At 46.3% G+C, this 12,581-nt stretch overlaps 1 protein-coding gene across 5 annotated transcripts in view; it reads right to left on the reverse strand.

The window, feature by feature from the left end:
- Positions 1 to 5,574: 5,574 nt before the first annotated feature.
- Positions 5,575 to 12,581, reverse strand: part of LOC147228818 (phospholipid phosphatase-related protein type 5-like) — a 57,200-nt gene continuing 50,193 nt past the window's right edge. For 3 of the 5 annotated variants that reach the window (XM_086157103.1, XM_086157106.1, XM_086157102.1), the window contains 5 exons: positions 10,523 to 10,643; positions 10,002 to 10,252; positions 8,417 to 8,593; positions 7,725 to 7,849; positions 5,575 to 7,488 (listed from right to left, as the gene is read on the reverse strand). In XM_086157103.1, coding sequence (XP_086013229.1) covers positions 7,380 to 7,488; positions 7,725 to 7,849; positions 8,417 to 8,593; positions 10,002 to 10,252; positions 10,523 to 10,643 — 783 coding nt within the window. In that variant the 3' untranslated portion in view covers positions 5,575 to 7,379. Of the gene's footprint in view, positions 7,489 to 7,708; positions 7,850 to 8,416; positions 8,594 to 10,001; positions 10,253 to 10,522; positions 10,644 to 12,581 lie in introns of all 5 variants that reach the window. The other 2 variants (XM_086157104.1, XM_086157105.1) reach the window with 2 other exon arrangements.

A 12,581-nucleotide genomic window follows, 5' to 3' on the forward strand; every position in this document is an offset into this window, starting at 1 on the left:
TCCGGGCTCCCGGATGACAATCGGATGCGTGTAGGTGTCAGAGATCCGGTGTAAAAAATTCACCCGGCCTCCGAAGTCCACCTCCCCCGTTCGGGTTATTTTACCCCCTTGAATCTTGCACGTGTTCGGGGCGTTCACGTAATCCATGCGGTCGTTTCTCCGGAAGGGATCCGATAACTTTATTCCACGGCAAGACATCTGGTTTGTATTTAGTAGAGAATTACCCCCCTCCCCCTCCCCGCCCCCCGAATTGACTTGATTGGAAGTGAGCTGGCTCCGGCCCCAAGGCCCGGCGGAGGAAAGCCAGCCCAGGTTTGGGATCTGCGTCCGCTGCTCCGTCCCTTCGGTGCACCTGGCCTTTCAGAGAGGATGTGAAGTAGTAGTCGTGTCCATGTTGACCCAGGCCGGGAGGACGGCAGGGCGCCGCGTCGCCAAAGCGCTTAATTGCTCGACTGTAACGAATGGTGAAGTGGTTTAGAGCTTCACGGCAAGAAGGTCCCAGGAGCCTCCGTGTTCTGCCTAAGTTCCTCAGGTTCCTCAGGTTTCCTCTCACATGCAGATAAAACATACATGTCGGTTGGTTCGGTGGAGTCTCTGAATACCTCAGATGTGTGAATGAATGGGTGAATTGCTGTGTGTGTCTCTATAGGACTTGTGAATGAAAGGGTGAATGGTTCTGTCTCTTTGTGATGCGTTAATGAGAAAGTGAATGATTGAATGTCGATATAACGTGTGAATAGTTGTATGTCTCTATAGGATGTGTGAATGAAAGGACTTTTTTGTCCGTATGTGACGTATGAATGGGTGAGCGAGTGGTTGCAGGTCCCTGTATGACTTGTGAATGAATGAGTGAATGTCTGTATCTCTATGTGAAATGTGAATGAGTGAACAAATGGTGTGTTGTCTCCATATAATGTGTGTCTCTCATGGTAAAAGGGTGTGTGTCTCTGTGTGATGTCGAAATGAGAGAGTGAATGGTTGAATGTCTACATAACTTGTGAATGAGTGGGTGAATAGTTGGGTGTCTGTATGACGTGTGAATGACGACTAATGTCTCTCTTTGTGATGTGCGAATGAATGAATGAGTGGTTGTAGGTTTCCATGAGACCTGCAAATGAAAAGTTGAATGGTTTTATGTCTCTATATGACATGTAAATGCATGAGTATGTACGGCTTCATATGATGTGTGAATGAGAGGGTGAATGGTCATATATCTCTGTACGTGGCCGTGTGATTGACAGGCCACCGGTCCGGCGTAAACCCCGCCTCTCGCCCAATGACAGCTGAGCGAGTGCAGGACAAATAATTTAGATAAAGAATGAATGAATGAACGTTACGAAAGCTTCTGCTCAGGCGGATGTTTCCAGGCATCCAGAGTCTCACGGTCGCCTTTTCTTCTCCCTCCACTTCCACTCCATCTAACCATCTCCTCTCACACCAACTAACTTCCCGTCCTCGCTCCCTTCCGTCCACAAACCTCCTCTTTGCTCTCCCTCTCGTCCTCCTGGCCGGGAAGCTCCGACCCTCAGCGTCTTCACCGTCCGCCTCCCAAAACATCCCAATCTGACTTAATCCCCAGAACGTCCGACCAACACGTGCCGTCCCTCTGACGGACTCGTCCCACATCTTGTCTTCCACACCGACCCTTTCTTTCTTTCACTCAGGCTGATGCACTCTTTTTCACGAGGAAAGAAAAATAAATGACTGCTGCAGAGAGAGAGAGAGAGAGAGAGAGAGAGAGAGAGAGAGAGAGAGAGATGCAAGATGCAAACTAAGAAACTTTGGGGGTCACAAAACAAAAAAACAGCTCTTCATGTGAGCGGGGAGGGGGGTGGAGGGGCTCAGCTGGCCCACTAGCCCAGATCTGCACTGTAACCCCCCACCCCACCCACCCATCAACCCTCTCCCCCCTCCACGGCCAGCACCTGTCCTCTACGTGACAGGCGTGGATAAGAAGCTTCCTTTGTTTGTAAATACATCCGCTCCCACTCACCGGAATGATAAACCCGGATTGAAACCTTTTAACCCTTTGGAGGTGGAGGGGGGCCGGGGGTCCAAGCGTTGCAACAACAGGGGCACAAAGGCAGTCTGGCTGCTGGATTCACATTCAAGGTGCAGGTTTTTTTTTTTTTTTTTTGTTGTTGTTTTTTTTTTGCACTTTGGAGCTAAGCTGCAACCAGCCTGTTTTTTTTTTTTTTTTTTTTTTTTTTCGCTTTTTGCTTTTTTTTTTTTTTTATATAGTCCTCGCGGATCGGGCGTGAATCCAAAATGACGCGCAGCGCTTCAACCCCCCCCCCCCCCCCCACACACACACACACACACACACCAAGTCCACCTCCTCACCGCTCCGAGGATGATCAACACATATCTACACACACACACACACACACACACACACACACACACACACGCACACACACACAGGGACGGTCTGGAGTGACGGGGACGCATCACTCCCTCCCCCCACCCTCCACCCCGCGTGGGGAGCGTGTGTGTGTGTGTGTGTGGGGGGGGGGGGGGTTGAGATTCGAGATACCCTCACCCCACACACACCCCACACCGCCACCCACCCACAGTGGCAGAAAAGCGTCGAACTTACCGATGAGGAGCGTCTACACGCCGAGGAAGCCGCTCCGTTTGCCAGGCGTTCGGATCCATGCAGGGAAACGCCCCCCTCCTCCTTCTCCTTCTCCTCCTCCATCCCTCCCTCTCTTCCTTCCTCCCTCCTGCCATTCCTTTCTCTCCCTGCTCGGGGGGGAATCACACACAACCACTCCTTGTTTTTTTCCCTTCCTCTCCCCTCCGAAGGGAGGGATGGAGCGACGGAGCCGCCGCCGCAGCAGCATCAGCATCCCGCGTAACTCAGCCTCTCCTCCTCCTCCTCCTCCTCCTCTTCCTCCTCCTCCTCCCCCTCTCCAACCCTGCAGCCCCAGAGAGCATGCCCTATAGTGCGATGGTTCCCAAGTTATGGTCCGGGGGCCTCCGAGGGCCCCCACCCACTCCCATCCCCTCCCACCGAAAGGCACAAGAGGTAATTATCCAATCGTATAACTGGTATTGATCGATATTGACGACTTCCAATCATTGCTTGAGCCCGATGAGGTGATCCTCCTTTATTGCCCCCTCCCTTGACAACATAATGGCCCTTTACCGCAATATTGTTTCCTGCTCAGTGATATCACCACCACACAGAAATAAAAAGATGTTGCGTTTTTACCTGGATGGTGGGATTTAGGAGATAAAATGTTATAATTTCATTCCTACCGATCGGGCGAAGCGGAGTCCTCTTGCGTGCAGATGTCGACGGGAAAACCAGACTTAACTAAAAGTGATTATTAGATTTCTTAGACTTGGTAAGTATGTACAAACATAGAAAATGTGTATTCCCGCTCCTAATCCTGTCAACAGAACCCCTGTATCTGGATGATGGTCTGCGTTATGCTGGATGGGATTGGTGGTCCAGGCCCCTTTGTAATCCCCAGCTCATTTGGTGGCCTGTGGAAGTGGTGGCTCTCAAAACCCTCAAAGTGTGTGTGTGAGTGTGTGTGTGTGTTTATATAGTTCGGGTGTCCAAAAAAAAAAGAAAGAGGAGACGTCTTTGTACATGGCCTTCCTGTGTTTTCAAACTTAAATTCCTGGTTTTGCTCCACAACCGCTTGTGACGGTTGACTTCGATGTGTGTGTGTGTGTGTGTGTGTGTTGTCGACGCCGGATACTCAATTATCCACTCCAGCTCTGCACAAGAGCTCGAGCGGACACTGGTTTTTGTCAGCAACGTTTATCTCATCTAAATGTTTCTATTTAATTTACCGGGAGAATATCAGGGAGCAGGGGCGACGCACGGACGAAATGTAAATGTGATGTTTGTGGGAGGTTGAGGGGGGCGAGAAGGCGGATGCTGCGAGGCGCTGGAGGCTTCAAGGCCATAAAAACCAATAGCTTATTTCCTCAAATAAGCTGCCAAAGAGCCTCCTCCCCTCTCTCTCTCTCTCTCTCTGCACACTCAAATGCACAAACACACACACACACATTCACACACAGTGTTAATGGCTTCATAATTGTCAGAGGCAGACCATTGAGCATAATCAGGAGACTGCAGAAAGGCACGGACCAATATTTGTAATTTACTATGACTGATAGACCATCTCTCCCTCTCTTCCTATTTTCTTTCCTTCTGTCTTTTCTCCCCTCGTCTCACATCGTCGAACCCTTATCCCGGCGACGGTCAGACCAAATACTGGAAAATATTCCCTGTATTTCAATACGCTTGCATAGAACAGCGAAGCCAGCTGTGGGGTTCTCTTGGTTTTCCCGCCCGTGCAACTTTGACTCGTGTCCAGAACACTCCTGTGGCAGTCGGCACACATTGCAGCGACACTTGTAAATTATTAAATTGAGTGGTTTTGCACTCTGCTGCAACACGCTAAAATGTTAGTGATTTATAGTCTAATTGGGGAGGAAGGGTGCTTACGGCGCTCTGTCGTCGGTTTGTTGGGTAGGGAACCGGCAGGCTGGCAATCAGGATGGAGAAATAGTGTGTGTGTGCGTCAGTGTTAACAAGAGAGACAAATAGGACACACAAATAGGAACAGAGAGAGAGAGAGAGAGAGAGGGAGAAGCAGGTGCATCACTAATGGCTTTTTAAAAAGGTTACAGCGCAGAGCTCTTCTTTTCTAATGGGGCTCCGGCTGTGCTTGAGAAGCAATTTCCGGAAAAGATAATGTTGTCGAAAGAGTGCAGAGTGTTCTTTGTTTGTTTGTGAGTGGATGGGGGAGTCTGTGTGTGTGTGTGTGTGTGTGTGTGTGTGTTGTCATTCACAAGAGTGACAAACACAATTTCAAAGAGGGGGGCGGGGAAAGTGAGAGAGACAGAGACAGAGAGGAAGAAATTGAGAAATTGACTGTGTCTACATTTCAAAGAAATTGTGCCGTTTCATCACATTTATTAGTCTGATGACGAAAGGCGGCGATGGGCCAGCCGAGGCCTCAGGTGACCAGATAGAAACGTCCCGGCTAGTTTTTTTATTAGTTTCCCCATTCCTGACTTGCAGCTTCATTTCATAAACATTTTTAAATCTGTTCACTTCTGTTTTGCCCCAGTTACACTTTATCTTGATAAACAGTGCCATCTTGTGTTCACCAAAGACCAAAAGTTCCCATTTTATTGAGGAATTTAGCAGATGTGAGATTACGGTTGGTTTGTTGTGATGGAAGGTGTATTCATCACCTTTTTTGTGTGCATGTGCCAAAAAGGAACACGTTGCTCTTCAAATGAGCAGTACTTTGGGATACACACAAATATTGCACGCTGATGTTGGAAAAGTCCCATAAGTGGTTCTCGTTGAGGTGTATGAATAGGAACGGAGGCGTCTGTCCAACGGGCCAGACAGGTGCTTTGTCCCCTGTGGAAAAACCCTTGTTTATTTTCACTGAAATGAAAAAGGCTGCTTTTGACTGGGGTCAAAGTTAAAATGAATTTAAAAGAATGAAAAAGCCCTGATATTTTTTTGGGCCATACGTCGTCAGACACACGTTTTGAAAGGCGTTGCATGTCGAAAAATGTAACCAAGGTGCGAACGTGTGATAATTTGCAATTTATTTGTCGAATAATTACAAAACAGAAACATTTAACATGAAAATAACACGGCTTTGGCGCCGTATCACCCCTCACCTCTCCAGTTACGAAAAATTGAACTGAAAAGTTTGAAAGTAGGTCATTTCAGAGCCGTAATGAGAATCCCTCTGTTTTAACAGGCACCGCTTGGACGCCTGGAAGCCTGCAGTCACACACCAGCCAGAGTGTGTAATTATAGCAGCTACTGTTTGACAGTTTAACTTAAGGGAACAGTTCGCCAAATTAACAGTGAGGCTGCCGTACAATGTGCTCGTTAGCACACACACACACACACGCTCATACACACACACACACACACCCACACCCACACCCACACCCACACCCACACACAGTTAATAAAACCATAAAAAGTTTTCTTTTGAATAACCTGTTGCATTTTCTCTAAACTAATATGACCTTTGTGAAGCGTCCCTCTGGACTGAGCAGACCAAACACACACCAGCAGTGCTGCTTTAGACCCGGCCTCCTCTGCAGCTCCTAGAGGAGCAGGCGAACAGGTAGCGCCGGCTTGTTAACACAATTAAAATATACTGCGGTATATAATGTTTATAGAAACCTAGATACTGTACAAAACTTTACAAACTCGTTGGCCTTATCTCTGCGTAACACACACTCGCGTGCGCAGGGGGTCTGCGCTGTCGGTTCGATTGTTATCGCTGTCGAAAATAATGGGAATGGAGGAAAAAAAAAAAAGTGGAAACAGTTTAAACTGTATCAGATTTGCAAATCTGCATCTAATGTGCACAGAAGCAACATGGCCTCTGCGCCGGAGAGAGGGTATTATTGGGAAAATAAATACCGAGGCATGGAAATGAGGAAGGAGAAAGTTAATGCAGACTGAAAGAACACGGACAATAAGTCAAATGAAATATTCTTAGAAAAAGTTTGAATCTAAATACCTTCATATATACCAGGAGGAAAAAATGATTATTGGAAAACATGTCGGAAATCTAGTATATTTGGTTTCCGGGATGAAGTGGTGAATATGGCAACAGCACCTGGCATTGCTCAAGTGTGTGAGAATCTCCGGCTCACCGCTATGCACGATTTGCAAGCAGAGGTTGACCCAACGCTCTCAAAAGCGATGACACGACGCGGTTGGTCGGACCAAAACTGGCTTGTCTGTGCTCCGAGTCTTTGACAGCTTCTTCTGACAGTGATGAGGATGGGAGACGAAGTGAACCTCACAAAGGTCTCCATTGATAAGCCGAGTTTGTTATGTTCTCGTTTCAAATTGTCCTGAGTGTTGAATGGACGTTTAAGGAATCCACTGGTTATTGGCTTCACTTCCATCCTCCAAACCCCGGCTTCACTGCTTTTTTTAATCTTTTTTTTTTTTATTTGCTCAAGTAGTATTTCACCAAGTCATCACCAGCCTACAGTCTCATGAATCACTGTTGGGTCCTTGTGGGGAAAAAAAAACAAAACAGATCGAGAAATAGGTCACAGTATTGCTTCAGCAGCTGTGGCTTTGGTGAGTCTCATTGTGTCTTTTATAATCCCGCCAAGAGAGGAGGCCGTCTTTCTGGACAAACACGGCAGAACAGAGGAGGAAGGACAGGTCTTCACCTTTTGCTGGTCCTCGGCAGATGCCTGTACATCCACTTCACACTTTGTGCGCTTTTGGTGCTCTTCTTCCTCTTTTCCGCCAGCGGACCTTCAGACCTGGGTGGATATGACGCGGCGAAGAGGATGTCGCCCCTCCGGGTGGGCGGGGCAGGGCTTGGGGGATTTGGCAGGCAGGTCTAGACTGCGCTGGTGAGGCAACGCCGTGAGGGGAGGAGCACATCGGGAGGGGTGGGGGACGGGATTGGCTGATGGTCATGTGATCTCAGAATACGGTAACCCTGTAGCCTAACGGGAAGTAACCAAACAGAAAGAAAGATGAGGACAAAGATTTAAAAGGGGAAAAAGATGCACTGACATCAAGAAAGAAAGAAACTGGAGGCCAAAATTATCTACAAAGACCAGGAGTTAGAGAAAATATCCCATGCGTAAAACCAGGATTCAGATTCAACATGTCTCTCTTAGAGTTCCAGGAGTTCTTCTGCACATCTCTGTCCCGCCCCCTTACCTGGAGGCCACTTAACTTTTCGAGTGGACTCTCCACACGAGGCAGGCTGAGCAGAGGGATCCCGGCCGGAGGCTCTGGAACCCGTTGAGGCCTCGGATTTGCTCTTTGTTTGGGCTGGAAATTGTTGATCACGCACGACACCTACAGAGACGACACCGGGGAACGATTGGACCTTTTTCTGCTTGCGAGTGTAAGCAGAAAAGGAAAAAAAATGTTTAATTTGAACAGAAGTGACGGAGATTTAACCATCGGAGGAGGAGTGGCATCGACAGCATCGTCTTCAACATCAACATTGATTCATTTAAAGACAAATGGATATTTGCCGATGAGGATTGGATGTGCAATACGTGCAACATTCATCCCTCGGTGGCATCCCTTGGAGGCCAGGCAGATGGGAAATAGACGTATCAAATTCGTTTTAAAATAGAGCCTGGGATAGTACATTAAATAACATGAACTCTCTTTCATATTTGACAAGAAAGTCTAAATTTGGGGTCAAAAGTTTAGGGTCACAAACAATTAAGATTGGCATCATTGTTGGGACAGAGCCGTCAGATCATTCTTTTAGATTCTTTTCAGAAGCTGTTCGTCACACACTCTTTACACACTCTGGCCACTGGGAGGCACACTTGATTCGCTGGGCCTGAGGAGTTGAACGAGCGCTCCAAGCAGTGCGTGTGACCCTCACCCTGCCCCCCGCCATCTTACCAGGAAGGCAGCGATGGCTCCTCCGGTGATGAATCCCGCAAGGACGTCACTCCAGTGGTTCCTGTGTTCGGTCACTCTCACCACCCCGACTAGCACTGCCAGGGACAGCAGTACGAGGCACAGTGTGGGCTTCGTCAGACGAGTCCCCTTGGTTCGAAAAACCAGGGTCACATACATCTGTTAATGAACGCATGAATGAATGAATACACTTGCAAGCCGATCTGTCACCAAGCTGAGACCATTCAGCCATTGGACAGCACACACACATGGGCAGTGTGGCAAATGCGCCACCAGAGAGCGCTCTAAGCAATCGTTTCACCATATTAAGGCAGTTTGAAAAGGTTAAAAAGACGAAAACGTGAATTTAATTGCATTTCTCAAAAAAGTTGAAATAATGGTTCTGAAATTTGGAAGCAATTGAATAACTATCAGAGATGCATGCGTATTATTATTATTGTTGTTATTTTTCCTCTGGGCTCTAATTACAATAATAAAGATTATGATAATAACAATAAATAAAGAAGCAATAAATCTCTGCTTAGACGGACGGCGTGTTGTTTTTATTCCTGTGTAGGGGAAACACATTAGTGAGGGAATTATGTTTTATGCTGGAAAATTTTTTGGGGGTCTTTTAAAAGTTTTTTATCATATGTTTAAATCTGAAATGAATACATTTTGTTTTTATTTTCTATACAAACATTTGAGTAGACATTTGGCCTGATTCACACATTATAGTAAAATAAAGTCAACCAATTATTATTGTTGGTGATAGCTTGTAAAATCTGTGCTATTTAGGGCAATAGTCAGTTTTTCTCAACATTTAAAAGTTACCAGTCAGCACTATAATGAAAGAAAACACCTTAATATTGAAATACACTCTACGTGTGCAGATGGATGTACCACTGCTGCAGTGCCTGGAGCTCTTGCTTCTATGAATATCGTACGTCCCCTCCCTTATTTTGTATGCCTACTTCCATGGACGATTCACAACACAGCCCACTGATAATAATAGTGATGAGACAGATTGCTGACAAATTACTTCATTTCATTTCGTTGTTTCGTTGTGCCGTACAAGCCAAACAAGCATGCAGCTGTGGGCTGACTTTAACAGTGAAAATTAAGAGGTAGGGCACCAAAGCGGCATCCCCTCTGTTTGCGTGGGTATCCCCGGGTTCTTTGGTTTCCTCCCGCAATCCTAAACCATGCAGGAGGTTCATTTGAGGCCTTAGATTGTGTGTGAATGAGAGTGAATGGTGGTTTGTCTCTATATGTGTCAATGTTTGTATGTCCCCATATGACACGTGATTGAGAGGGTAAATAGTTGTATGTTTCCATATGTGGTCCTGTGATTGACAGGTGTCCCACCCAGGGGCAATCCTGCCTCTCTCCCAATGTCGACTGACTCTGAGTACAGGATAAGCGGTATAGAAAATGAATGAATGAGAATTAAGAATTAACACCTTTAGTGATATATGTTTTTTTTTTTTTTCTATTTAAACTTCTTTAATGAAGCATGAAGGGTAGTTTCACTGTCATCATGCTCTCATATCCTTGCAATCATTGATGGCCCTGAGACTCTTCTTACCACGGTGTAGATGGCTGAATAAAAGCTGAGCGCTGCATCTTTGGAGGGGAAGGATTTGCGGGCGGACGCCACCAGGTAAGGGTTTCCCGTGCATGCTCGCCGCTCTGTGATATACTGCAGCGGGGACTGGCATCCCAGGGCCGTGTAGTTTGGCTTGCATGCAGACAGGAAATGGGGTGTCTGGTTTCCTGTCACCACTTGACCCGCGTTAGCAAAGATGGTGGTCGTGAAGAGGCCGAAAGAGTAGACACCTGTTTAAAAAAAAAAAAAAAAATGGCGATAAAACACCGAATGGACAGAGTGTCGGGAATAATAGACGCGAGATAGACAAAGACTGTTTTAAGCCACATGAAACCGTCAGCATGAAAGCTGAGTATTGGGTGCAAATGATGTTGTAAAAGATAAAAAAAAAAATACAAGAGGAAAAGGCACATTGAGAATGATTAATAGAAATGAGCAATAGAAATAGCTGAGAGAACCAGAGTGCCGGAGAACCTGTGATCTTTACCACCATGACTGACCTAGAAAACGTACAATCCGACGCAGGAGAGGGTTGAAATAGCAACAGTCGGCGGTGACGATGGTCTTCTCCTGGGCTCCCTCTGTCTTGACAAAGAAACTGGTCACTTCACCAATGAGGATCTGGGAGGGGAAAAAGGGAAAAAATTAGGGAGAGTAAACATTTTGTCAGTCAAAAAAAGTTAAAACTGTATGTTTAAGCATTTATCAGCTTCATAATTAACTGAATATTCTGTCAGTGAAATATGGTACACAGCAAAATTATTCATGAGTGTTCCTCCCCCGGCCTCGCAGCGATTCAGATTCTCCCCGACCAGTCTGCTTCAGATTTCCCTCACCATTCAGCTGCTTGAGCAAAATCCCAACATTAACGTGCATTAGACATCCTGAGCACTGTGATGCCATTTCTTGCAGTCATTACGTTGTCTGTTGTCGGAGACTACTGTTTGAAGACATGTTGAAGCGTAGAATATCCTGACATGAGAACGGTGAGAGTGCCAAATTACATGATAAACACACCAAATTGGATTCGGAAACTTTTTGAAGTGCATTATTTCATAGTTTCCATAATTATCTGAGTGACTTCATTTACCACAGCAGATTTCATTGTTCATGTAGATCTCTGATGGGTCACCCAAGTCCCTGTGTGGACGTCAGTGCATTCTTTAAATTATCTTGTTTGATGGAACAGGGCCACTATAAATATTATGATTTACACTTGCACGTCTGGCCTGCATTTTAAAGTTAATCTTGATATTATGAACACGGCCTGCTGGAAGGACTCCTCACTCAAAGAAAAGGTGTTTGCCGGGAGGAGCGGAGTACTTTTTTGGACGCAGCCGAAGTGGTCTCGGTAAAGACACGAACGAATATGGCTTTTCATGTGCACTGTATTACAATATTATACCCAACATATGTTGAAGACCACATATGACACATAAATATACCAGCTAAAGTTGGTGTTGGACTTCTATAACAGGTTATAATAGAATGGTCTGCAAAAGCCTCTTTGATGCTTGGACTCCATTCTTCAATGGAGCTGCCTATAGAATTTTGCCTTGACAGCATTAGCACATTTATAACACCCACTGAAAGAGCACAAGTCGCATCCCTGCGGCTGCTATTTGAGACAGTTAAAAAAAAAAGGATGTCGAATCAGTCGTCAATTGAGCCCTTCTGACAGGAGAGTTAATTGATGAGATGCCGTGCAATCCATTCCTGGCTTTGGCTGAGAGCTGCATGCTCGTGTCTGATATGGGGGGGGCATATTTCTGTCAGCAGCAACGCTGCTGTCAGCGACGCTGCTGACAGAAATATGGATGTAGGTTACAAGCACATACACTATGCATGGCGACCAGAAGTGTGGGGCCGTAGTGTCACCCTGCTCTGTGTGACAGATGAAGGCTGAAGCCAACGCTGGCAGCGATCCCATATACTGAGAACTGACAATGGTGCTTCAGTGAGAAGGATGGGCATGTTTGTAAGCAGAACGTATGTCATTGTTGCGGACCATTAATCATGTATGCCTGAGATCATATGCTCTGTGGAATGTGCAGGTCACGGCGGAAATGTGGTTGTTTCCGTTGTTTGGGCAGTCAGACGATGACAAAAGAAACGCAACCAAATTCTCTTCATTTTGGATCAGGGCGAAGGTTTGCGTTGTGAATTTGACAGTGAACGATCCATAACGTTGAGCCACGCAAGATTGGCAGTAGCGGGCTTTGGCACACTGGCGTTTTTAACTTCACGGCACACCAAAATCACATGATTCATCGTACACGATGAAAACGACTCCCACCAATTTGCCTAGTGAACAGGCTCAAGTACAATGGACGGGTGTCTGCAGCAACTACACAGCAGTAGACCAGTAACACACATTCTTTATTCAGATTATCCTCGGTGCAAGAACTGAATAACAGGATAAATGCTATCTATGCCATCTGCAAAAGTAGGTGCTGCAGAAAAGGGCACCTTTTTTCATCAAGGACCCTTCTCAGCCTGCAAATGGCAATCGCCCCTCCCCTTGGGCAAGTGGCTACACAACAATAGGGCCAGAACCAC

Source organism: Fistularia commersonii, chromosome 12, assembly GCF_037954325.1.
Source record: "Fistularia commersonii isolate RoL2024-O1a breed Wild chromosome 12, RoL_Fcom_v1.0, whole genome shotgun sequence".
In the NCBI taxonomy this organism is placed as follows: Eukaryota; Metazoa; Chordata; class Actinopteri; order Syngnathiformes; family Fistulariidae; genus Fistularia; species Fistularia commersonii.